Source organism: Brachyhypopomus gauderio, chromosome 2, assembly GCF_052324685.1.
Source record: "Brachyhypopomus gauderio isolate BG-103 chromosome 2, BGAUD_0.2, whole genome shotgun sequence".
NCBI classification, from domain to species: Eukaryota; Metazoa; Chordata; class Actinopteri; order Gymnotiformes; family Hypopomidae; genus Brachyhypopomus; species Brachyhypopomus gauderio.
Window position 1 is genome coordinate 34670770 of NC_135212.1, and position 24357 is coordinate 34695126.

The 24357-nt window shown below is 42.2% G+C and overlaps 2 protein-coding genes and 1 long non-coding RNA gene across 4 annotated transcripts in view; 1 reads left to right on the forward strand and 2 right to left on the reverse strand.

Moving 5' to 3' along the window:
- Positions 1–13721: 13721 nt before the first annotated feature.
- Positions 13722–18621, reverse strand: LOC143508865 (extracellular calcium-sensing receptor-like). Its single transcript, XM_076997468.1, has 6 exons — positions 18386–18621; positions 17867–18167; positions 16832–17605; positions 15874–16098; positions 15503–15626; positions 13722–14917 (listed from the first exon to the last, which is right to left on the reverse strand). The coding sequence occupies exons 1-6, from the start codon at positions 18619–18621 to the stop codon at positions 14004–14006; spliced, it is 2574 nt and encodes an 857-aa protein (XP_076853583.1). The 3' UTR covers positions 13722–14003.
- A 375-nt stretch (positions 18622–18996) lies between these two features.
- On the reverse strand, positions 18997–23570 carry LOC143501189 (extracellular calcium-sensing receptor-like). Of its 2 annotated transcripts, none has more exons than XM_076994765.1 (5): positions 23276–23570; positions 22226–22999; positions 21718–21942; positions 21442–21565; positions 18997–20889 (listed from the first exon to the last, which is right to left on the reverse strand). In XM_076994765.1, exons 1-5 carry the CDS (start codon positions 23540–23542, stop codon positions 19976–19978), a joined length of 2304 nt encoding a protein of 767 aa, XP_076850880.1. In that variant the 5' UTR covers positions 23543–23570; the 3' UTR covers positions 18997–19975. The 2 variants fall into 2 exon arrangements, with proteins under 2 accessions (XP_076850880.1, XP_076850890.1); XM_076994775.1 differs by having other exon boundaries at positions 20763–20889; positions 21402–21565.
- The window catches only part of LOC143501202 (uncharacterized), a 30831-nt gene continuing 29153 nt past the window's right edge, over positions 22680–24357 (forward strand). The window contains exon 1 of the long non-coding RNA XR_013126848.1: positions 22680–23009. This is a non-coding gene — a long non-coding RNA (uncharacterized LOC143501202). The remainder of the gene's footprint in view (positions 23010–24357) is intronic.

Consider the following 24357-nt stretch of genomic DNA (forward strand, 5'->3'; position numbering starts at 1 on the left):
AGTGGCAGAGCACCATCCACCACTGGGCACACGAGCACAGACAACAACTTGTTTTTATTGAACAGAGAGAGAGACACAGACACACACTGAGGGAGAGACACAGACTTAGGGAGAATTAGTCTGGAACTGCCAATTTACCTAACCTCCATGTTTTTGGACTGTGGGAGGAAACCAGAGATCCCGGAGGAAACCCACACAGACACAGGGAGAACATGGAAACTCCACTCAGATAGGGACTTGAACCCAAGACCCCAGTGCTGAGAGGCAAACGTGCTAACCACCAAGCCACCATGCTGCCCAAAGACCATCCGCCACCTCATCAGGAGCATGCCAAGGCGTTGTAGGGAGGTCATACAGGCACGTGGAGGCCACAAACAATACTGAGCCTCATTTTGACTTGTTTTAAGGACATTACATCAAAGTTGGATCAGCCTGTAGTGTGTTTTTCCTCTTTAGTTTTGTGTCCAGGCCTTCGTTGGTTAATAAATTTGATTTCCATTGATGATTTTTGTGTGATTTTGTTGTTAGCACATTCAACTTTGTACAGAATATTTCATTCATTCAGATCTAGGATGTGTTATTTGAGTGTTCCCTTTATTTTTTTGAGCAGTGTATACACTTTGTTTTTTTTTTTCTTCTTCTAGAACTGTTCTAGGGATTTCGGGTAGACTGCCTCCATCCCTTTGAGTCCCAGGACACATTCTAGTCCTGTGGCTGGGGGAAATCAATACTAAATTAAGTATAGTCCTTTAAGTAAGTTGAGGGTTTCTTGTTCCTCTGTGATCATCTTCACTCTGTTCGCTCAGTCTCCACAGAAGAACTAGACATACTCTCCTCCAGTGTCTGTGTGCTTGTCACTGTTCTGTCTTCTGAAGATGATATGTTGGGATTAAGGTTGCAGCGGTAACCAGTTTCACGGTATATCATGGAATTAAAATGTGTGCGTTTGCTTATTACCAGTAAAAGGCAAGCCAGCGGAGAAACTGACCCGCGCATGCACAACTCCGCTCCAGTTCAGCTACTCATCACAGCGGTGAGTAGGGTTGCCACCTAGGTCTGACAAAAAACAAGAACACTGTCATACTGACACAGGGTGTGGGGGGGTGTCGAGTGTAAATTGTTACGGGGGGGGGTGTAAAATGGACACAGCGAGAAAAAAATACATATTTAAAGTGTGCAGAAACAGTCTAAATCAGGGGTCGGCAACCTATGGCACGCGTGCCACCATTGGCACGCTGAGGCATAATCAATGACACGCGGCACGCTGGACCAGCATCAGCAAAAAAATTATAAATGAGTATAAATTATTATATTAAATAGTCGTCTCAACTAACCTAGTGAAAACCGGGACATTAACAAGGAATGTTATAAATAATAAAATAGTACGAATTACAGTAAATCCAGCATCACTTGCCTGAGACGCTACTGGCCTACATGAGATTGTATACAACACGACTGGTTGCTCGCTGGACAAGCACACATGCACAGAACAGTGTGGGAATGGTTATTAAGTGAATGGGAAAGGTTTTTGTAAAGGTGTGGGGAGGGTTTATAAAGCATTAATATAGTGTATAAATACTTAAATAAATATACCATTTCTATTTTCGGTTATTGCGGGTAGTTCTGGAATCTCCAGAATGTGATAAAGGAGGGATTACTGTATTTGTAATGTAATTTATATTTTATAATAATTTATATTTTATAAACCCAACATTTAGTTGCAAATTTTTTATTTGTAATTTTTCTACAACACTCGTCTCCTGGTCCATGAGGCCATGAACTAAGCTGAAACATGAACCGTTCAGCCGTATATCAGTTAAGGCTGGATACTTTCACGAGTGACCATAGCGCGCGACTCCAAGTACCCGTCGCTGTCAGGGCTGGCTCGGATGCCGTGCCATCCACGTCCACTAGGGGCACCCGAGCCAGGGCTGGCTCGGATGCCGTGCCATCCACGTCCACTAGGGGCACCCAAACCAGTCCTAGACTCCAGCAACGCAATCAGCAATGATCTGTCTCATCTGTTGCCATGGCTTCTTAAGGAAGCCCGTGGAGACGGATCATTGCTGATTCGTTGTGGTTATGCTGTTGCGTTCTCAGCCTCTCCTGTCTTTCTCTGTTGCAGCGTTTGCCTCTGTAGGTGTCCCGTCACCTATCTCTCCTGTCTGTTTTCTCTGTCTTTTTTCGAGTCCTCTCCTGCGTCGCTTACTGACCTCCCTCAAGTTTTCCTCAACCTGTTTATCTTCCTATCCCGTTGCTGTTTGTATGGGAAGGCTTTTTTGTTTGAGTAGCCTTTTTGCTATTAGCCAGCTACTTCCCCTGGCGTCCTTGTTTTGCTTTATTTCTTTTTACGCGTTGAGCTGTCCGCGTTTATTTAGGCGCTCCTTTTAGTTCTGTTAGTTTTTTGTGGCACTTGGTTCCACCTCTCCCTTGCTCTCTCTAACGCGGTGTGTGCGTCCCTACCCACCGATGTTACATGTCGCTGCAGAATCAAAAGTCCAGGGGGTGGAGCTGGATCTAGATCCAACTCCTCCCACCGTCCATAGTTTCTTTTGGTCGGTCCAGGGGGTGGGCGGAGCTGCATTTAATCCAACTCCTCCTATTTGTCACTTACGTTTTCCGACCAGGAAATATAGATCCAAATAAATTCACCCTTAAGACTTTTAAAGAACATTTTGATCTTTAAACGGTAAATGTTATTTAAATAACAGAATACAAGTTTTTTTAAGTTTACAACATAAAAGTGGACAGGAATAATGATCTGTGATTGCCAACATAATAAAGTACAGTACATGTCTTAAGTATGTACTTTTTCATTTTTTTTTTACCTTTAACACTAGAGCTCCTGAGAATTCAGGATTCTCAGGACATCACCCCTCCTTCTTCTCCTTCTTGCCAACAATTAGCAAAGCCAAACATCCCCCTTTATTATGTTAATTCACAGAGCAAGACTGAGGCAGCAGCCTCACCCAGAAAGTCTCTGCACCCAGAAAGTCAAACAACCAGATCACAAACAAGCAGAAACACAAATGCTTCTTTCAAATGCTTCTAACACAAATATAGATAGATAGATAGATAGATAGATAGATAGATAGATAGATAGATAGAGGTAGTATAAGAAATGTACAAAGAGCAAGATTCAAGCCTGCTGTTTAGATCACAAACAAGCAGAAACACAAATGCTTCTATCAAATGCTTCTAACACAAATATAGATAGATAGATAGATAGATAGATAGATAGATAGATAGATAGATAGATAGATAGAGAGCACATGAATTTGTTTTCCTGTCTTTTCCTCTCTTTTTCCAGCCTGCTGTTTAGATCACAACATTTATCAGTGATGCAGTGATGCAACGCGACCATGCTAATTTTCGCTAGCAATGATATGGGATTTCCAATATAACATTAGCATCAAGCTAATTGCGCCATATAATTTCTTAGCTTTTCAAACGCGAATTCAAACGCGGAAACAGAAAGTGTTTGATTACAACAAATATTATATAGTATAGTATATGAAATATACAAAGAGCAAGATTCAAACAATTTTATTTATTTTTATTGTTTGACGGGGCTCATTAGAGAAACTGTCGTCTCTACGTGCGATTGAATTGTAACTTTTGAAACACGAGTCTACAAATTTTCCGCCGTTTGTTGTAGTATCGGTAACATACAGTCTGCTTGTAACTTCAACTTTTTCGTGAAGTATCATGTTTGGTGTTTTGGTCATATGAGCTTGGGGGTGAGCCAGCTTGTGCTTTGGCAGGCGTATGATCTTGGGGTGAGCCGCTTCCACCGCATTACCAAGACAATGGGCGTTAATCCCTTCACAGCAGGGGAGTGGGCTACATGGACCTTACCAAGCCCTGTGAAATTTTTCGCTTCTCTAGGAGCTCTAGTGTTAATAAAAATTACTTTTTTTGTTAGGACGGTACACTTCAGGTGTGCAGAATGGACAGTAGTAATTACTGCAACATGTAGTACACTGCACAACTGAAAGCGTCTGTCCTTTTTTCAAAACCGTGATATGCATCTATAGATGGATGGAAAAATATAAATAGCATTATATTAGTTGTTATGAGGTTTTTCAGTAAACTGGTTAATGAGGATCATGGCCGTTACATGCACGCACTACTGAATAACAATCCCCCTCGACGTGTCCATGCGGTACTGAACAGCACAACCATTACAAATTATAAGTAACTACAGCAAACACCAATTAATTTAACAGTTTATGTCCAATATGAATAACACAACATACATAAGTATTTAATACATCTGTATTCTGTTTAGCTAACCGCTCGTCTTCTAACATCAGTTTTTACAGTCATTTATTTAGTTTAGACACCTAGATCAGATAAACTTAACAGTGTTCGTGCAAACAGAAACAGTCAGATTTTGTATGATCACCAAAGGAAACTAGTTACTAGCATTAGCGAGATGAAAACTGGTTTATTATGAATTAACTTTCACATTCGTGATTGTTCACAAATGAACGTAAGTGAGTAAATAAGAATAGTAATGTAGGATGGCAACAGTGATTTGGAATGGCTGATCTGATACAACTCCTCCTGCGTAGTACAATTACTTCAGACCAATGAAAACACGATGGTGGGAGGAGTTTGATCTAGATCCAGCTCCACCCCCTGGACTTTTGCTTCTGCAGCGACGAGTATCTCCGCGACTCTGCACACCCGCGCGAACCTGTGCGAGCGGCAGAGGCCTTTAAACTTGACACGTCACATTCTTTGCAGTGTTCTCCGAAACGATATGTGGTAGTATAAAGAAACACCCCTCATAAACAGGGGAAGGAACATTTACCTGATGAATTTTAATGTTGCATTTGTAACAGGCAGAGCTGTCACTGGGCTGCCTATTGGTTTCTGGGCTTGGGCAGCCACCATAGTTAGGGAGTAGCTTCCCCCCCCTCCCCTCTGCGTTGCGCGGGTTGTTTGGTCATTTAGCACCAATATATATATACACAGTTAGCACGCTTTGGACTAAGCTCGTGCTTCCCTTATTATTGGGCCGTGTTACTGCGGGACTTGCTGCTGAGACGGTGTGCTAAGGTATGTCTGTCGTTTCCGTGCCTTTTATACATTTTAATGTGTTTTTAAAGTGACGCGAACCCATTGATATGTAGGGGATTCTGCCGGAAAGCAGGCGTCCTCCTTCCGTTGTTGCACCACGTTGTTAGCTGTTAGTCGCAGCCTAAACGTGGAACGTTGCATATAAAGTTGCTGTTTACGTTGATGTGAGTGCTACTGGCTGAAAGGTAGGCATTTGGAGTTACTTTCCACCTATTTGTTTGGGTTTAACCATTATAGAATGTACATTTACAGCAAGTTGCGTCATGTTTAGGTATATCCATTGGCGTGCCTGAAAACGGGTGGGTTTAGACAACCGCGTCGTAAGGCACGGGAATCCTGGTTTTATTACCTCCGACATTGGAAGCATTGTAATTGGAGCGAGTGTGTCCATGTAATGGTAAATCAAGCTGGAAGGTGCTCTGGAGGGTCGCCACGGGAAGGGCCTAGGTGGCGCTGAGCAGAGCCTCCCCTAGTCTTCTGCTGTTTTGCCTTTGTTGTTTTTGTTGGGGTTAAATCAGCGTTATAATATTGTTTTAGTTATTTTTGTTTATTTGATTATAATTAAACTTTTTGTGATTCTTCGGTTTATTTATTTTGGTTTTCTTGATTTTGTTTGTTTTGTTTCTGTTGAATTAACCCCTGAGTTGTATTGGATTTCTTTCCTTTGTTCTAGGTGAACTTGATCTTTTTTTTAATTAATATTAGGGATACTGGCTGTAGTGAGTTTTAAAGTTATAATTGTGTATTAATCATTCATGTCTTTTATCTGTTCTTCAGAATACTTCTGTGCACGGGTTTCCTGGATGACTGGTTACCCTTCTGGGATAATCTTTCACTTTTACATTTGGTCTGCTGTGTTTGGAGTCATCACCTTTTGAGGTTTTTGAAAGCTGTGTGTATGTGTGTGTGGTACAGTCTTTACCAGGAAAATCATTGAATGTCTGAAGCCAGTTTTAGTTATATGTATGATAATGCTACAGTGAGACCTGGCACAGCCAGTACCCCTGTGTTGGTATTTTAACAATTTTTTACTTTATTCTAAATTTTGATTATTTTAAAACAAAGTTACTAATAAAGCTGTGCGTTTTAAATGTTTATTTCCAATTTTACCTTTTAGTAAAAAGTTGTACACTGAACTAAATTTCACGTCTCTGCCCTCTTTTTAAAATGAACCTGTGTGCTTTCGGGTTATATTTCCTGGGGTGAAACTCCCCAGGTGGCGTAGTCGAGCTTACAACTCACATTAACAAGGGTCACATTTGTGGCGTATAGTCGGCAGGACGAAACAGAGACGTGTTTTTGGAGTTCAGTTGTATTTCTTTTTGTTATTTTGGATTAAAGGCAAAACAGCGGTTAGTGTTGGTCCCAAGGATTTTAGTTGGGTACCTGTATGGAGGTCCTTAAAGCTAACCCAGTGATTTTTATTTCCCACCTCTTTTCTCTATTTTTCAATTTCTTTCTGTTTTACCATGGCCAGTGAGCTCCAGGAAATGAGAGAGCTGGTAAGACGGCTGCAGGCAGATAATGAGCGCCTGTTGCAGGAGAGTGCTGCTTCCCAGTCTCAGCCAGGCCCCAGTAGTGGTGGTGAGTCTCGAGAGACTGTGAGTAACCCTGTTCCAGTTGAGAGGTTGCTGTATATTCCCCGTGAGCGTAAATGCCCAGTGTTTAGGGGCAGGGCTGGTATAAGTATCGAGGAGTGGAGTGAGGAGGTACAGGCTAGCATCCGTGCATGCCATTTGGCACCCCTTGACCAGGCCTATTTTATGCTAGATCATCTTGAAGGAGAAGCTAAGGATGAAATATGGTATAGGCCTAGGGTGGAAAGGGAGGACCCACAGAAAATTTTATCTATACTTCAAGAGTTATATGGGTGTTCAAGGTCATATGTTGCCTTGCAGGAGAGCTTCTTTTGCCGTAAGCAACTGGAAGGGGAGTCTTTGCAGGAATACTTGCATGCCCTATTGGCTCTTATGGATAAAATAAAGCAGTGTGCATCTTATGTACTGCCTAATGCTGATGTGTTGGTTCGTGACCAGTTTGTGGAGAATGTTAATGACTCTGCCCTCCGTAGGGAACTGAAACAGTTGGTCTGTCAGACACCAGAGCTTTCCATGCTGCAGATACGGGCAGCGGCTTTTCGATGGGAGCGTGAGAGTAGGCCAGATGATGGGAGAGGTAGGAGCCATTCTGTCCCGTCAATGTGTGCGCTGCAAATGTCTAGGGAGTCTTATGGGGTTCGTCATTCTGCAGATAATTTTAAATCTTCTGAGATGACAGAATTAAGAGCTATGCTACTCAAACAACAAGAACAGATTAATCAGTTAACACAGAGTATTGCCAGCTTGTATGCTTCTCCTCGGCCTACTGGTCCTAGCAGCCGGCCTAATGTAATTTGTAGGCGGTGTCAAAAATCCGGACACTATGCTAGAGACTGTGATAATGAGCGTGTTCCAGCGCACCCGATAGGGGCTTTCCATCCGGGCCGTGTTGCCTCTAGCTCTCAGCCGGCGGAAAACTAGCTCCCTCCAGTGTGCAGAGCCACACATTGGGAGGGGACAGTACTGGCTCTGCTTCACAGCACTCTCCACATCAGTTTACTGCTCCATCCTTAGTTGGACAGTGTCCAAAAGTGGCTATCCGGTTGGGGGGAGTGGTGGTTAATTGCTTGCTTGACACTGGTTCGATGGTTTCAACCATAGTTGAAAGCTTCTTTCGTCAGCACATTCAGGGAGACTTGCATTCCTGTCAGTGGTTACAGCTTTGTGCCGCTAACGGGCTAGAGATACCTTATGTGGGCTATGTGGAGCTAACTGTGGAAGTACTTGGAAAGTCCATTCCTAGCAGGGGTTGGCTGGTAGTTAAGGATCCCCCAGGTTCTAATATGTCACCTATAGCCCCTGGCATTTTTGGTATGAGCGTCATCAGAGAATGCTATCAGGAGCTCTTTTACCAGCATGGTCCTGCATTGTTTGATCTGCCCCCAGTTGTACATGCGTCCTCACCTTGGCAGCAAGCCCTGCAGTACTGTCATCAGGCCTCTGATGGGCCCTCAACTGTAGACACAGGGGTAGCTAGAGTAAGGGGACGGAGACCTGTTCGAATACCAGCCGGTACGTTTAAGATGGTTGCAGCCACGTGTTCCAGTCAGCTCAGTGAGTGCAGTACAGGGGTCCTAGTTGAACCTTCGGATACTTTGGGTGCCTTACCTGATGGTCTGCTAGTTGCTGTTTCTTTGGTTATGGTAGTTCGAGGGACCGTCTATGTACCGTTGGTAAATGTGGGTTGCTCCAGTGTTTCTTTGCCTCCACATTGTCCCTTAGCATCACTGACCGGTGTACAGGTTGTGAGTCTGCCGGCTGGAGTTACGGAGGTGAGTAGACCCTCTATGGTGGTTGCCCAAGTTCAGGCCAATACTGTTCAGTCCAGTCCAATATTGGAGCAGACTGAGGCTTTAGATCTGTCTGTGCTGTCTCAAGTAGACCAGGAGAAGGTACGGTCTCTTCTTTGTAAGCATGCGGCAGTGTTTTCCTCCTTCGAAGGTGATATCGGTTGTACTGGGTTAATTTCACATGACATTCCTTTGTTGGATGATGTACCAATAAGACTGTGGCCAACTGGCCCCGTCCCACTTCAGTTTCTGAGCTACGTTCATTTCTTGGCTTCGCCAGTTATTATCGGCGTTTTATTCAGGGCTTTTCAAAGATGGCTGCCCCATTGTACAGGCGTATCCCTCCATCCGATTATGACTCTGTCAAGGCTCATATTCACCAGCTGCTTGAGAGCCAGGTTATTCGGGAGAGTTGTAGCCCTTATGCTTCACCTATTGTCCTGGTTAAGAAAAAAGATGGTAGCCTCCGCATGTGCATTGATTATAGGCAACTTAACAACAAAACTAGGAAGGATGCATTCCCCCAGCCTAGGATTGAAGAGACTTTGGATGCATTATCAGGGGCCCAGTGGTTTTCAACCATGGATTTGGCTAGTGGCTACAACCAGATCCCAGTTACTGAGGCTGACCGTCCAAAGACAGCTTTCTGTACTACCTTTGGCCTATTTCAGTTCAACCGTATGCCTTTTGGGCTGTGTAATGCCCCTAGTACCTTCCAGAGACTGATAGAAAGGATGTTTGGGGACCAAAACTGTCAATCATTGTTGTTATATCTTGACGACATCATTGTATTTTCTTCAGACCTGGATCAGCACCTGAGTCGTTTGGAGTTGGTTTTGAATCGACTAGGTCAAGCAGGCCTGAAGGCCAAGTTGGAGAAATGCTGTTTCTTTCGACGTCAAGTTCGGTACCTGGGTCATCTGGTCTCTGATAAAGGGGTGTCTACCGATCCTGAGAAGGTATCTGCTGTGGCCAACTGGCCCCGTCCCACTTCAGTTTCTGAGCTACGTTCATTTCTTGGCTTCGCCAGTTATTATCGGCGTTTTATTCAGGGCTTTTCAAAGATGGCTGCCCCATTGCATCGCCTAGTAGCTGAAGTGGGAGGGACCAAGATTAGGAAAGGTCATGGGCCTAGGTTGTTAGATCTCTGGGTAGAACAGTGTGAGACCAGTTTTCAGACACTGAAACGTAAGCTTGTGGATGCACCTACACTTGCTTTTGCTGACTTCTCTCTCCCATTTATTTTGGAGGTTGATGCCAGTCACCAGGGCTTGGGAGCTGTATTGTCCCAGGAGCAGGATGGTCGAGTGCGCCCTGTTGCTTATGCGAGTCGTAGTCTGAACCCTAATGAGAAGTTGTATAGCTCCATGAAGTTGGAGTTTTTGGGGTTGAAGTGGGCTATGACGGAGAAATTTCGTGAGTATCTTTGGGGCCAGGAGTGTATTGTCTGGACAGACAATAACCCATTGAGTTCCAAATGACTCAATGGGTTATTGTCTGTCCAGACAATACACTCAGCCAAGTTGGGTGCTACAGAACAGCGTTGGGTTGCTCAACTGTCGGCATTCCATTATACCATCCGTTACAGACCAGGTCGTGTAAATAAAAATGCTGACTCTTTATCTCGGCAGAGAATTTCCGTTCCAGAGCAGTTGCAGAGTTCAGGGTCGACAGGTGTGACCTTGCCTGTGGCCCTTCGGCAGCAAGCTAGCAAAGAAACCCCTATGCAAGCGGTAGCCCAGTTTTCTATGGCTGCTTTTCCGTCCCGTGAGCTGGGGGAGTTGAAGTGTTTACAGGAAGCCGACCCAAGCATTCATTCTTTTAATTCTTTTTGGCAGGGGGGCAGACCACCTAGTTGGGATGAGAGGGAAGACTTGTCAGCCCGGATTCAGGGGTTCCTGCGTCAGTGGGATAGAATTGTGCTGTGTAATGGCCTGCTGTATCGAAAAATCCTGAAGCCGGATGGTGGGGAGGAGGTCTTACAATTTTTGCTTCCAGAATGTCTGCAGGAGGAAGTCTTGCTACAACTGCATGACCATCACGGCCATCAAGGTGTAGAGCGGACCACATTATTAATAAGGGAGCGATGTTATTGGCCTGGAATGGCACATGATATTAAGCGGTGGTGCCAGCAATGTGAACGGTGCACCCTTGCTAAACCCCCACATAAGCAGTTGTGTGCTCCAATGGGACACATTTTGGCCTCAAGACCAAATGAGGTAGTAGCCATCGATTTTACTTTTTTGGAGCCTGCTAGGGATGGGACTAAACAGGTTTTAGTTATAACCGATGTGTTCTCCAAGTTTACTCAGGTGATCCCTACTCGAGATCAAAGAGCTCCTACGGTGGCCAGGGTGTTGGTTCAGCACTGGTTTTATCGGTTTGGTGTTCCTGCACGGTTACATTCAGACCCAGGAACAGAAGAGCCATTGGCCAGATTATCTGCCGCAGTTAGTCTTTAATTACAACTCCTCTATCCATCAGTCTACGGGGGAATCGCCACATTTTCTTTTGTTCGGGCAAGAGCCTCACCTCCCAGTGGATTTCCTGTTGGGTAGGGTTCAGGAAACTGAAGGTAGAACTGTGGGTGATTGGGTTCAGGAACACCAGAGACGTCTCCAGTTTGCTTTTAAAGGGGCAAGGGAGAGGTTGTTGGCTGCAGCACAACGCCGTAAGGAACATCACAATCATGGCTTATTAGCTGACCAGTTGCAGGTAGGCCAGTTGGTTTATCTACGGGATCATTCAGTTCGTGGACGCAAGAAAATTCAGGATGCTTGGAGTCCAGTCATTTACAGGGTGGTAAGGGCACCTGAACCTGGGGGTGTGGTGTATTCTGTGGCCCCTTTGCAAGATTTGGGACAGACCCGGCAGGTACACAGAGTAATGTTAAAGCTAGCTCCTCCAAACCCTTCTGTAGCTTCTCCTCCAGTAGAAAACCCAAGCCTGGTGAGTGATGCGGAACAGGAGGAAGAGTCAGGTCAGTGGCTGGTTGTGGGTGCTCCTCAAGCCCAGTCTCAGGGTTCCCTTCCTATTGCTCCATCAGGGGACAACCCAGTTGAAGTCATTCCCTCCTCTAGTGCCAAAACTAGTTTCGAGGACCCTGTTGTATCGGAGGTAGAAGTTGGTGATTCGGGGCTAGACACGAGGCGATGAACAGCTCGAGTAACAGCAGGGCAGCATTGGAACCCTCATCGTTTGCCTATGTCCACGGCGCATGTAGCTCCTAACACTACACCCTTGGTATCTGGTTCACACAGTATGGCAGTAGCTTATTTTAGACCTTGGAATTAGTCCCTGGTGTTGTGTTTTCGGCTGTGTTTTGTCGACGGGACGCCGACACAAAAGGTGGGGGCAGAATGTAACAGGCAGAGCTGTCACTGGGGTGCCTATTGGTTTCTGGGCTTGGGCAGCCATCGTAGTTAGGGAGTAGCTTCCCCCCCCTCCCCTCTGCGTTGCGCGGGTTGTTTGGTCATTTAGCACCAGTATATATACACAGTTAGCACGCTTTGGACTAAGCTCGTGCTTCCCTTATTATTGGGCCGTGTTACTGCGGGACTTGCTGCTGAGACGGTGTGCTAAGGTATGTCTGTCGTTTCCGTGCCTTTTATACGTTTTAATGTGTTTTTAAAGTGACCCGAACCCATTGATATGTAGGGGATTCTGCCGGAAAGCAGGCGTCCTCCTTCCGTTGTTGCACCACGTTGTTAGCTGTTAGTCGCAGCCTAAACGTGGAACGTCGCATATAAAGTTGCTGTTTACGTTGATGTGAGTGCTACTGGCTGAAAGGTAGGCATTTGGAGTTACTTTCCACCTATTTGTTTGGGTTTAACCATTATAGAATGTACATTTACAGCGAGTTGCGTCATGTTTAGGTATATCCATTGGCGTGCCTGAAAACGGGTGGGTTTAGACAACTGCGTCGTAAGGCACGGGAATCCTGGTTTTATTACCTCCGACATTGGAAGCATTGTAATTGGAGCGAGTGTGTCCATGTAATGGTAAATCAAGCTGGAAGGTGCTCTGGAGGGTCGCCACGGGAAGGGCCTAGGTGGCGCTGAGCAGAGCCTCCCCTAGTCTTCTGCTGTTTTGCCTTGGTTGTTTTTGTTGGGGTTAAATCAGCGTTATAATATTGTTTTAGCTATTTTTGTTTATTTGATTATAATTAAACTTTTTGTGATTCTTCGGTTTATTTATTTTGGTTTTCTTGATTTTGTTTGTTTTGTTTCTGTTGAATTAACCCCTGAGTTGTGTTGGATTTCTTTCCTTTGTTCTAGGTGAACTTGATCTTTTTTTTAAATTAACATTAGGGATACTGGCTGTAGTGAGTTTTAAAGTTATAATTGTGTATTAATCATTCATGTCTTTTATCTGTTCTTCAGAATACTTCTGCACGGGTGTTTCCTGGATGACTGGTTACCCTTCTGGGATAATCTTTCACTTTTACATTTGGTCTGCTGTGTTTGGAGTCATCACCTTTTGAGGTTTTTGAAAGCTGTGTGTGTGTGTGTGTGGTACAGTCTTTACCAGGAAAATCATTGAATGTCTGAAGCCAGTTTTAGTTATATGTATGATAATGCTACAGTGAGACCTGGCACGGCCAGTACCCCTGTGTTGGTATTTTAACAATTTTTTACTTTATTCTAAATTTTGATTATTTTAAAACAAAGTTACTAATAAAGCTGTGCGTTTTAAATGTTTATTTCCAATTTTACCTTTTAGTAAAAAGTTGTACACTGAACTAAATTTCATGTCTCTGCCCTCTTTTTAAAACGAACCTGTGTGCTTTCGGGTTATATTTCCTGGGGTGAAACTCCCCAGGTGGCGTAGTCGAGCTTACAACTTACATTAACAAGGGTCACACATTGTGTTCCAGGTTTGAAAGTGTTGGAATTTAGGCTAAAGTAATTGAAAATGCTTGAACTTGTAATTACTTCGTTTCACAACAAATATCTATCTGCAGGGTTGCCAACTCTCACGCAATGAGCATGAGACACATGCTGTTGACTGTCTTCACACGCTCACACGTCACACATCCGATTTCTCATGGCGAGAAAAAAAATCTAGTTTATTTACCTCTGATCAACATCTATGATTCAATGAGTTACTAGTTCGCTCTGGCGCCAACCACTGGCGATTGATCGATTGCGATATAATATAATCCACTTTATTCCCCCCCCCCCAGTTTAGATTAACTGATTCTAATGATTCAGTTCATCCAAAAGAACTGTTTTGCCCATCACTATTGTCTATCTGTTGTATTCTGTGCACGTGATCTGTTTTAATAAAAGTGGTACACTGTAAGACCGGATAAGTTGAGTTTACTTAAAAATATGAGTAAAAAATATGAGTACTGCTGTGCAGGAGGATGCAAGACCTTTTCAAGTGTTGTAGAAATGCATTATGGTTACCGGGACACAGCAGTGGAATGAACGCTGTGAACTTGGGAAGGTGTGGGAGCCTAATCATAATCCTTGTTTTAAAAGGTGTTGTACCTACATGATGTCTTTACATTTCAGAGAGGATCTCAAAGAGCTTTAGAGGGAACTTTACCCATAAGGTGTTTCTTGGTATTCTGTTCTGGTCTAAATACAATTACAAAACACTTGGGAACAAAAATGCAAATAATCAAACCAAAGCTTGAGGCCAGAATAGCAAATATCTCCACAGCTATAGTGAGTTTTCCAGGAGAGCTGACATAAGCTGGAATAAAAGTGATCCAAACTGCACAGAATATAAGCATACTTAATGTGATGAATTTGGCTTCATTAAAATTGTCAGGCAACTTCCGTGCTAGAAAGGCTAAAATAAAACACAAAAAAGCCAGGAGTCCAATATAACCCAGAACAGCCCAGAAACCTAGAGCTGAACCTAAACCACATTCCAAGATGATCTTTTCCTTATAGTGCTTTAGATTTTTAAATGGTAAAGGAGGTGATAATTTTAGCCAAAGCACACAAATAATTACCTGTATAAGAGTGAAGGCAAGAACACTGAGTCTCTGCTGTGGAGGCCCAAACCATTTCATGACATTACTGCCTGGAAGTGTAGCCCTGAAGGCCATTAACACCACTATTGTTTTCCCCAGAACACAGGAGATGCAGAGGACGAAGGTAATCCCAAATGCTGTGTGGCGCAGCATACAGGACCACTCAGAGGGCCGACCAATGAAAGTAAGTGAACAGAGAAAACACAGAGTCAGAGAGAAGAGCAGCAGGAAGCTCAGCTCTGAGTTGTTGGCTCTGACAATGGGAGATGTCCTGTGTTTGTAGAAGACAGCAGTAACACACCCAGACATGAAGGCACCGGTGATGGAGAACACTGTCAGAATGATGGCCAGAGTGTCATCCCAGGACAGGAACTCAATAGGTTTGGGGAGGCAGCTGTCTTGTTTGGTGTTTGGCCAGAAATCACCAGGGCAGTGTATACAATCCAAAGAATCTAATAAATCAGAAAGAAAAAGTTACAATGCTTTCAGAGATAAGTCTAAAAAAGGTGTCACATTATTTCTGTTGATGAAGAGATCATTGTAGTAGTACAAAGGAATAGTGACTGCCACCAGTGTTGTAGTCAAAAAGTACTGTGTCTCCTATTATGACTTTACAATGCAATGCTAACCACAAAAACATGTCATCCACACTTCCATAAGCTTTGGATAAGGGTTTAAGTATGCAATATAACACAGCTATGTCACTGATTGTAGGTCTTAGGATGTAGACTATTGAACTCACCTGTTTGTTGAGTTCTTACCAGAGCACTAACTCAGCTGATACCACTTGCCGTGGTTATTAAATTGTAAGTCTGTCTATGGTTATTAGTGCTTCTTGGCAAATGTCTAACTTGCAAAACACTAGGTAATGATACTGATTATTGTAGTTTAGTAGTAGACTGACTCAATGGTGTTTTGAATTCTGGCCTATCTGTACTATTTCCTAGGATGTATTCTGTGATCAGAAGAAAAGCACTTTGTAAGTCGCTCTGGATAATAGCGTCTGCTAAATGCCGTAAATGTAAATGATAGAAAACCTGTATTGTTACTGATCTGTCCCTCTGCACATGGTATACAGTCATAGCAGCAGATAGGCCTTCCCTTCTGTACAGCCTTCCTGGTGCCTGGAGGACAGCTCTCACTGCACATAGACACTGGAACCTGGAAAGACATTAGAAAAAAAGGCAAAATGCAAAAGGAATCAATGTCTTGAGTTTATCAGAATATACCTCAGTTTGTTGAATTCACCGATTAAATTAATCGGGTAGTCAACAAAGTTGCATGAATTAAGTCATGCAAGTCAGGGAGCAAAAAATATGAAAAAGAGTCAAGTGTTTTTGTTCTTGTGTCCTGGAGGTTAGGAACATCTGTTTTATAATGAGTGAGTACTGGCTATGGTATGCAGTACCTCTTTCTGTCCTCCAAACCAGCTCACAGCACTGGTCACTTTGAACTGCTGTCCTTTTGGCTTGGACGAATCATAGTAGCCCACTGGTACAAAGTCTAAAGTGCCATCTTTCTTAAACTGCAAGTTTATGAGGTCATAGAGAGCTGCAGGATCTCCACCGGAGTCAAAGTTGACCTGGTAACCATTCATTGTCGTGAAGTTCACTCTCTTAAGCTGGTTGAGTATCTGCAGAATTAGACATAACTTCATGAAGTTATAGATACAGAAAATAGTATTCATCAGTTCATCAGACAACAGGTTTTCTATTAATAATTACATTTTGGGTCATACAACATACATATATATATATATATATATATATATATATATATATATATATATATATATATATATATATATATATATATATATATATATATATATGATGTATGACCCAAATGTAATTATTAATAGAAAACCTGTTGTCTGATGAATACTATTTTCTGTATCTATAACTTCATGAAGTTGTGTATATATATATATATATATATATATATATATATATATATATATATATATATATATATATATATATATATATATATATATGAGAGAGAGAGAGAGAGAGAGAGAAGAGACATCATGGCAAGTATGCACTGTATATATAGCACACAAGTGAGCACACAAATATATGTGTCAGTGCTCACTTGTATATATACAGTGCAGTGTACTTGCAGAAGACATGTAGATGTAAACTACCTGTCAGGATGTGTCTTCTCTTTAGACCCTTCAGCCATGCAGTGTTTGAACACGTGACTAAAATGCACTTTTAAATAGCAGCATATTGAAATTCACATTAATATTAAATATGGTTCAATATCTTTACATGTACAACCCAAACATTAATTATCATATGAATAGACAGGGGAACGTCGGTCATTAATAAAGATATCTTTATTTTGATTAATAAAATGTGTACCTGCCAAGTTGAGACTTGAATCGTCTTGTCACATTGCGTGTTATTACAGATTATTCCGTGAATAGCATGCGCTATGGCGTATGTAGCTTTATACACCATATTAGTGATGCGCAGCTGTGACGTGTCTGTGTATGGGTTCTGTAGCGCGCGGATGTCCTCACTGCCGTCACATTTCCGCACGCCTGTCCGCCCTTTTAGGCTACAGCTGAACGAACTCTCCCAGAATTCTGTTAATATGGACGAATTCAAGGCTTGTGCTGGAGAGATGTCTAAAAGAAATTCTCGAAGACCTGGGATAACTGACCGTGGGACCCCAAAACCTAAACCCCCGGCGCAAATGTTAAACCGCATAAAGTCTGGATGTGTTAACCAAGCCTCACTGCCAATCCACTGAATCGGAGGCAGTGGCTGCTTTGCCAGTTCCTCAAAGATAAATTTCATGTCTCCTGCGTGGACAAATGCTACTATTACTCGGGCAGTTGATCTGCGGATGACGTTTGCCACTCTCTCTAGTTTACTGCGCGGTTGTGTCCTGTAATAGGCCTCGGAGTACTCCACACAGATCCCCTCCTCTTGCGCAGCCTTTAGAAACACCGCCATTCCGTAGTTTCCGTAGTCTATATCGCTGCGTATTGCCCCAATCCATGTCCAACCAAAATGCTTGACAATTCCCGCCAGAGCGGTCGCTTGGTACTTATCACTAGGCTGGGTCCGAAAAAAAGTTGGGTACTGACTCTTATCGCTCAGACACGCACAGGACGCAGAATGACTCACCTGTGATTTCGATTAGAAGAAAACACAATCGATAGTAGATATAATTGAGAATAATTGGATCAGTTCTCTTTCAGGTAGACTGCTTATTTTGTCAGCGCTATAAGTTTTTTATTGTTACAGCACACGTATAACGTATAAGCTTACATACCTTACATTTCTTACATTTGGCTGTAGTTCTAGAGCAGGTTCGGAGTAAACCATTGGGCTATTCAGCAAAATATATGTAGTAAAGATTACGATCTTCTCAACCTAATCGCTCACCTGTGGAATTCCAAAAGGACCGAACATTCTGGCCATGCTCATTGACACGGAGGACGTAGAATCTCCTACGACAGCAGGTACAGTGGCAACCGCTGATTTAAAACAAGAACTTGTGTCGTTGAAAACGGGGTCCAAGCCGTTTTCACATTGTAAAGCAACTTTGATTGCCATCTGTACGTCAGAGCACGAGTCGTATATCTGGTAGCCTAATGTGATGTCCGGTAGAAGATCGGTTCTGTTGTTGATCTCGCGGATGGTGAACTCCATGGCACGAGCCAAGCGCAGCTGCCTTAAGTCCATGCTGTGTGTATACAATAAGACAAAAAAGTAGGAAACCTTTGGCAATACCAAATGTTATATTCACCCGTTTTTAGATCTATCATTACATTTATTATATCGTTAATTTAAGTCATTTAAAGCATATATGTCTACAAAATGTTTGATCCTAATTATAATTTCTCAGTCGTTCTACCAAACACCCTGTTGTCTGTACTGCCCACTCCACTCTCACAGACAGACCTCCCAGAGCACTGTAGTTGTGGTGGCAGCCTGGTATAGGTGTTCTCTCCTGAATTTGTGTAGAAATGAATGGAAAAAATCCCTCCAATTATAAAATCTCCATTCATAGAAAGCTCGGGAATCTGAGGCTCAGCCCACAGGCTACATCTGACTGGGTTTGCTTTACATCCTGCAGAGCTGAACACAGTCATCCACAGCACTGATACAAATGGCACCAGACTTGATGTGATCTGCATGGTGGACTTGGTGCCTCCCAGCACTCTGAAGGTCTGGATGTCTGCTCTACAGTGGTTTAAATAGCAGCATTTCTATGAAGTGCTCTATCAGTAAATGTGGGCGTGAAATGAGCAGAGGAGGTGTGGATATGTATTCAATATTAATCATAATGACAATGAACATGTTTTTCACATGTCTGTTGTTTGAAGTTGGTGTCTTTACATTATAGCAACACAGACCTGAGCAACATTTCCTGTAGTTCTTATACAAAAAATATATGCATAACATAAACAATATTTATGCTGTCAAATCAAGGTATTCATTTGAAAATAACTTTTATTTCTTTCTTTAAATGTCAGTAAAGACAAATTAATTACCGGTACTTTGTTTTATATTTCATTAATGCCTTTTTTGTATTTGTTTTGGTTGAACGTTTTTTTTTTTTACATTTATTTGCATGTTCCTGCATGATAACAAGTGTGACTGACTTATTTCTAATCCAGTATTTTACAAGGCTGTATGTATACAGGATGCTCAGTTAAGAAATACAAGCATTTGAATAATTTATTAGTGCATAAATGAATATAGAAATGTGCAAATAATAAACTTGTTTACTTTTCTGTTTTTATAAATTTATTTGGCTTGCTTATGCCTATTTGCTTTATTTGTCTATTTTTAAATAGTATTTCCTTAGTTTTGACCAAATGTGTTTTTTACTGTAATAATTATTGTTTTAGTGAACAGTGAAGGTGGGTGTCATCCACTGTCTCTCAGGCAGTGACATGCTGATATATACTTGGTGGCGAGGGGAGGGTGGTGTGTCCCTCTTGGCCTCTAAAGTTGTCTTCCACAGGTCCAAGTTCTTGATGAAGGCTCTGAGTTCTGTTGATATACAGCCTCAGGCATTCCAGGATCCATGTGTGGGGCATTGAATAATAGGCATTCTTGTAGTCAAACCAGTGAGTGCACTGGGTAGTATGTCTGGTCTTACGGTCTTGAGTGACTGATTTATCCACTTCTGGCTTCTCTGGCCAGTGCCTTTCTGATCTCTTCTCATGTACTAAGCCATGTGTCTACTCATTTTCGCATCAACGTTGCCAAATATGTAGAATATAAATATTACACTTAAAATAGGATGAAACGTACTTCTAAAATGTACAATATAGGACTTTGCCAACATCTGGCTTTTTAATGTCTAGCAATATAGAGAGCTCCCTTTCATTGGTACATGTTTCTATTGCTAAATATAAAGACGAGGTTATATGTGCAATTCAGAAAATGTGGATTTGGCATGCAAAAAAATTATTATTATTAACCAGTACACTGACAAAGGATTATGTAACTTGCTGGTTGCTTGCTATTTTTGTGAGAGTCTCAGAGAGATTTAGAGGGAACTTTACCCTTAAGGCGTTTCTTGGTATTCTGCTCTGGTCTAAATACGATTATGAAACACTTGGGAGCAAAAATACAAATTATCAAACCAAAGCTTGAGGCCAGAATAGCAAATATTTCCACAGCTACAGTGAATTTTCCAGGAGAGCTGACATAAGCTGGAATAAAGGTGATCCAAACTGCACAGAATATGAGCATGCTGAATGTGATGAATTTTGCTTCATTAAAGTTATCAGGCAGTTTCCGTGCTAGAAAAGCCAAAATAAAACAGAGAAAAGCCATGACTCCTATATAACACAGAACAGCCCAGAAACCAACAGCAGAACCTAAACCACATTCTAAGATGATCTTTTCCTTATAGTGCTTTAGATTTTTAAATGGTAAAGGAGGTGATAATTTTAGCCAAAGCACACAAATAATGACCTGTATGAGTGTGAAGGCAAGAACACTGAGTCTCTGCTGTGGAGGCCCAAACCATTTCATGACATTACTGCCTGGAAGTGTAGCCCTGAAGGCCATTAACACCACTATTGTTTTCCCCAGAACACAAGAGATGCAGAGGACGAAGGTGATCCCAAACGCTGTGTGGCGCAGCATACAGGACCACTCAGAGGGCCGACCAATGAAAGTAAGTGAACAGAGGAAACAGAGAGTCAGAGAGAAGAGCAGCAGGAAGCTCAGCTCTGAGTTGTTGGCTCTGACGATGGGAGATGTCCTGTGTTTGTAGAAGACAGCAGTAACACACACAGACATGAAGGCCCCAGTGATGGAGAACACTGTCAGAATGATGGCTAGAGTGTCATCCCAGGACAGGAACTCAACAGGTTTGGGGAGGCAGCTGTCTTGTTTGGTGTTTGGCCAGAAATCAGCAGGGCAGTGTATACAATCCAAAGAATCTAATAAATCAGAAAGAGAAAGTTACAGTGCTTTCAGAGATAAGTCAAAAATAAGTTCTCGTTATTTCTGTTTATGTAGAGCAATGACGGCAATGACTATTACCAGCACTGTGGTCAGAGATTACTATGACCACATTATTACTATGACTCCATTAAGCAGTGGTGGCCACAGAAATACGTTATTGCCTTTTTGTCATGCCTTTTCTCAAGGTTTTGTTTACACAATCTCAGCCATTTCCTTCTATTTCTAGCCATTTCTATATTTGAGTTGTTCATTAGAGGACTGAAATTGGATTTCTGTTAACAGTGTCTTGCTGTGTGTTTTAATGTCTTAGTGAAGTGGTACACAAATATACTTGAACTGAATTTTACATTTCAAGAGGAGTGTAAAACTCCTCAAAACTGTTCAAGGATTAAAAACTTTAAAGGTTATTGTTGTGTCTTTATTTAACTTGGTCACTTTCATGAGATTTGGAGAAGTGTGTTTATGCAATATACCACAAAAATGTCACCTAGTAGTAATACTTTGGATGTAGATTTTTTATATAAAACCTGTGTTGTTACTGATCTCTCCCTCTGCACATGGTATACAATCATAGCAGCAGACAGGCCTTCCCTTCTGTACAGCCTTCCTGGTGCCTGGAGGACAGCTCTCACTGCACACAGACACTGGAACCTGGGAAAGACATTAGAGAAAAATACAAAACAAATCAGGCTATTAAAGTGCAAAATCATATTTACAGATTAAACTGATTAATCAGGTGATAACAATGCTGCATGAATAAAATCAGGTTTAGTGACTGAGTGCAGGCTATGTTATGCAGTTACCTCTGTTTGTCCTCCAAAAAAGCTCACATCACTGGTCACTTTAAACTCATGTCCTCTCGGTTTAGTTGTGTCATAGTGGCCCACTGGTACAAAGTCTAAAGCGCCATCTTTCTTAAACTGCAAATTTATGAACTCATAGGCAGCCTCAGGATCTCCACTGGAATCAAAGTTGACCTGGTAACCATTCATTGCGGTGAAGTTCACTCTCTTGAGCTGGTTTTGTATCTATAGTAATAGACATGACTTCATGATAGGTTAAGACAGGTGACAAGACAAGTGTGACTTCTCTACAGACAAATCAGCCATACAGTGTTTTAATACATTAATAAAAACATCACTATTGTATTGCAGTATATATGTAAACTTTAAGTACAGGTCAATATTTAAAACTAGTTTTATACATTGTACATTATTATTATTATTTTGTATTAACACATACAACCATTAAATTAATGCTCATATAAGTGACAAATATGTGTGTGTGTATATATATATATAAGACCTATACCTGCCATGGTGACACTTGAGTGGACTTGTCGCATTGCAAATCATTACATATAACGCCATGAATAGCATGCGCTATGGCGTATGTAGCTTTATACACCATATTACTGATGCGCAGCTGTGACGTGTCTGTATATGGGTTCTGTAGCGCGCGGATGTCCTCACTGCCGTCACATTTCCGCACGCCTGTCCGTCCTTTTAGGCTACAGCTGAACGAACTTTCCCAAAATTCCGTTAATATGGACGATTTGGAAACTTGTTTTGGAGAAACGTCTAGAAGAAACTCACGGAATCCTGGAATAACTGACCGGGGGACACCAAATCCTAAAGCGCCGGCGCAACTGTTAAAACGCAGAAAGTCTGGATGTGTGAACCATGCCTCACTTCCGATCCACTGAGTCGGAGGAAGTGGCTGTCGTTCTAGTTCCTCAAATATCAATTTCATATCTCCTGCGTGGACAAACGCTACTACTACTCGGGCCGTTGATCTGCGGATGACGTTTGCCACTCTCTCCAGTTTACTGCGCGGTTGTGTTCTGTAGTAGGTCTCGGAGTACTCCACACAGATACCCTCCTGCAGGGCAACTTTTAAGAACGTTGCCATTCCGTAGTTTCCGTAGTCCGTGTCGCTGCGCACTGCCCCAATCCATGTCCAGCCGAAATACTTCACCATTCTCGCCAGTGCGGCCGCTTGGTACTGATCACTAGGTACCGTCCTAAAGAAGGCGGGAAACTGACGCTTATCACTCAGACAGGCGCAGGCTGCAGAATGACTCACCTGTAAGTCGGTAAGTGGGGGGAGAAATGGAATCGATGGTAGTAGTTTGATTCAGTTTTCTTTTAGTATATTTTGCCTTTTAAATTAGTGGTGTTTTTTACAACACACATACATGACACATTATTTTACATAATATGTTTGACTACAGATATGTACAAGCTCACATTAAATCACTAGGCTAATCAGAAAAGATTTATCTCACAAAACATCAACAATATGTTCAACTTAAATATAAGTTTGTGGTGAAGATTGCGATTTTCTGGCCCTTATGCTCACCTGTGGAATTCCAAAAGGACCGAGCATTCTGGCCACGCTAACTGACCCAGATGAAGTAGAATCTCCTACGACAGCAGGTACAGTGGCAGCCGCAAATTTAAAACAAGAACTTGTATCGTTGAAAACAGGATCCAAACCGTTTTCACACTGTAAAGCAACTTTGATTGCCATCTGTACGTCAGAGCACGAGTCGTAAATCTGGTAGCCTAATGTGATGTCCGGTAGCAGATCGGTTCTGTTGTTGATCTCGCGGATGGTGAACTCCATGGCACGAGCCAAGCGCAGTTGCCTGAAGTCCATGCTGTGTGGATACAGTAAGACAAAAATTAGGAAACCTTTGGCAATACCAAAAGTTTTATTAACGTGTTTTTTAACCTATTATTAAACGTATGGCATTTTGAATTATTTAAAGCAATGCATAACATATGTCTACAGTAGGCTATAGTAGAGAACATGTTTGATCTTAATTATAATTTCTGTCATTCTAACAAAATACCCTGTTGTGTGTACTGCCCACTCCACTCTCACAGACAGACCTCCCAGAGCACTGTAGTTGTGGTGGCAGCCTGGTATATGTGTTCTCTCCTGAATTTGTATAAAAATGAATGGCAAAAATCCCTCCAATTATAATATCGCCATTCATAGAAAGCTCGGGAATCTGTGGCTTAGCCCACAGTCTGCAGATGACTGGGTTTGCTTTACATCCTGCAGGACTGAACACTGTCATCCACAGCACTGATACAAATGGCCAAAGACTTGAAGTGATCTGCATGGTGGGCTCAGTGCCTCCCAGCTCTCAGAAGGTCTGGATGTCTGCTCTACAGTGGTTTAAATAGCAGCCTTGTAGTAAAGGCCTGTCTGTAAATGTGGGTGTGAATTGCACACAGAAGGTGTGGTTATGTGTTCAGTGTTACTTACAACAATAACAAAAAGACATTTGATGTATTTACATTACAACACAACAGAGCTACAATACATTTAGTTTTAAATAAGAAAATATGCAGAAATTTTAATACATATTTATGGATATTTATGCTGTCAACATTTAAGGTATTCATTTCAATTCAATTCAATTTTTATTT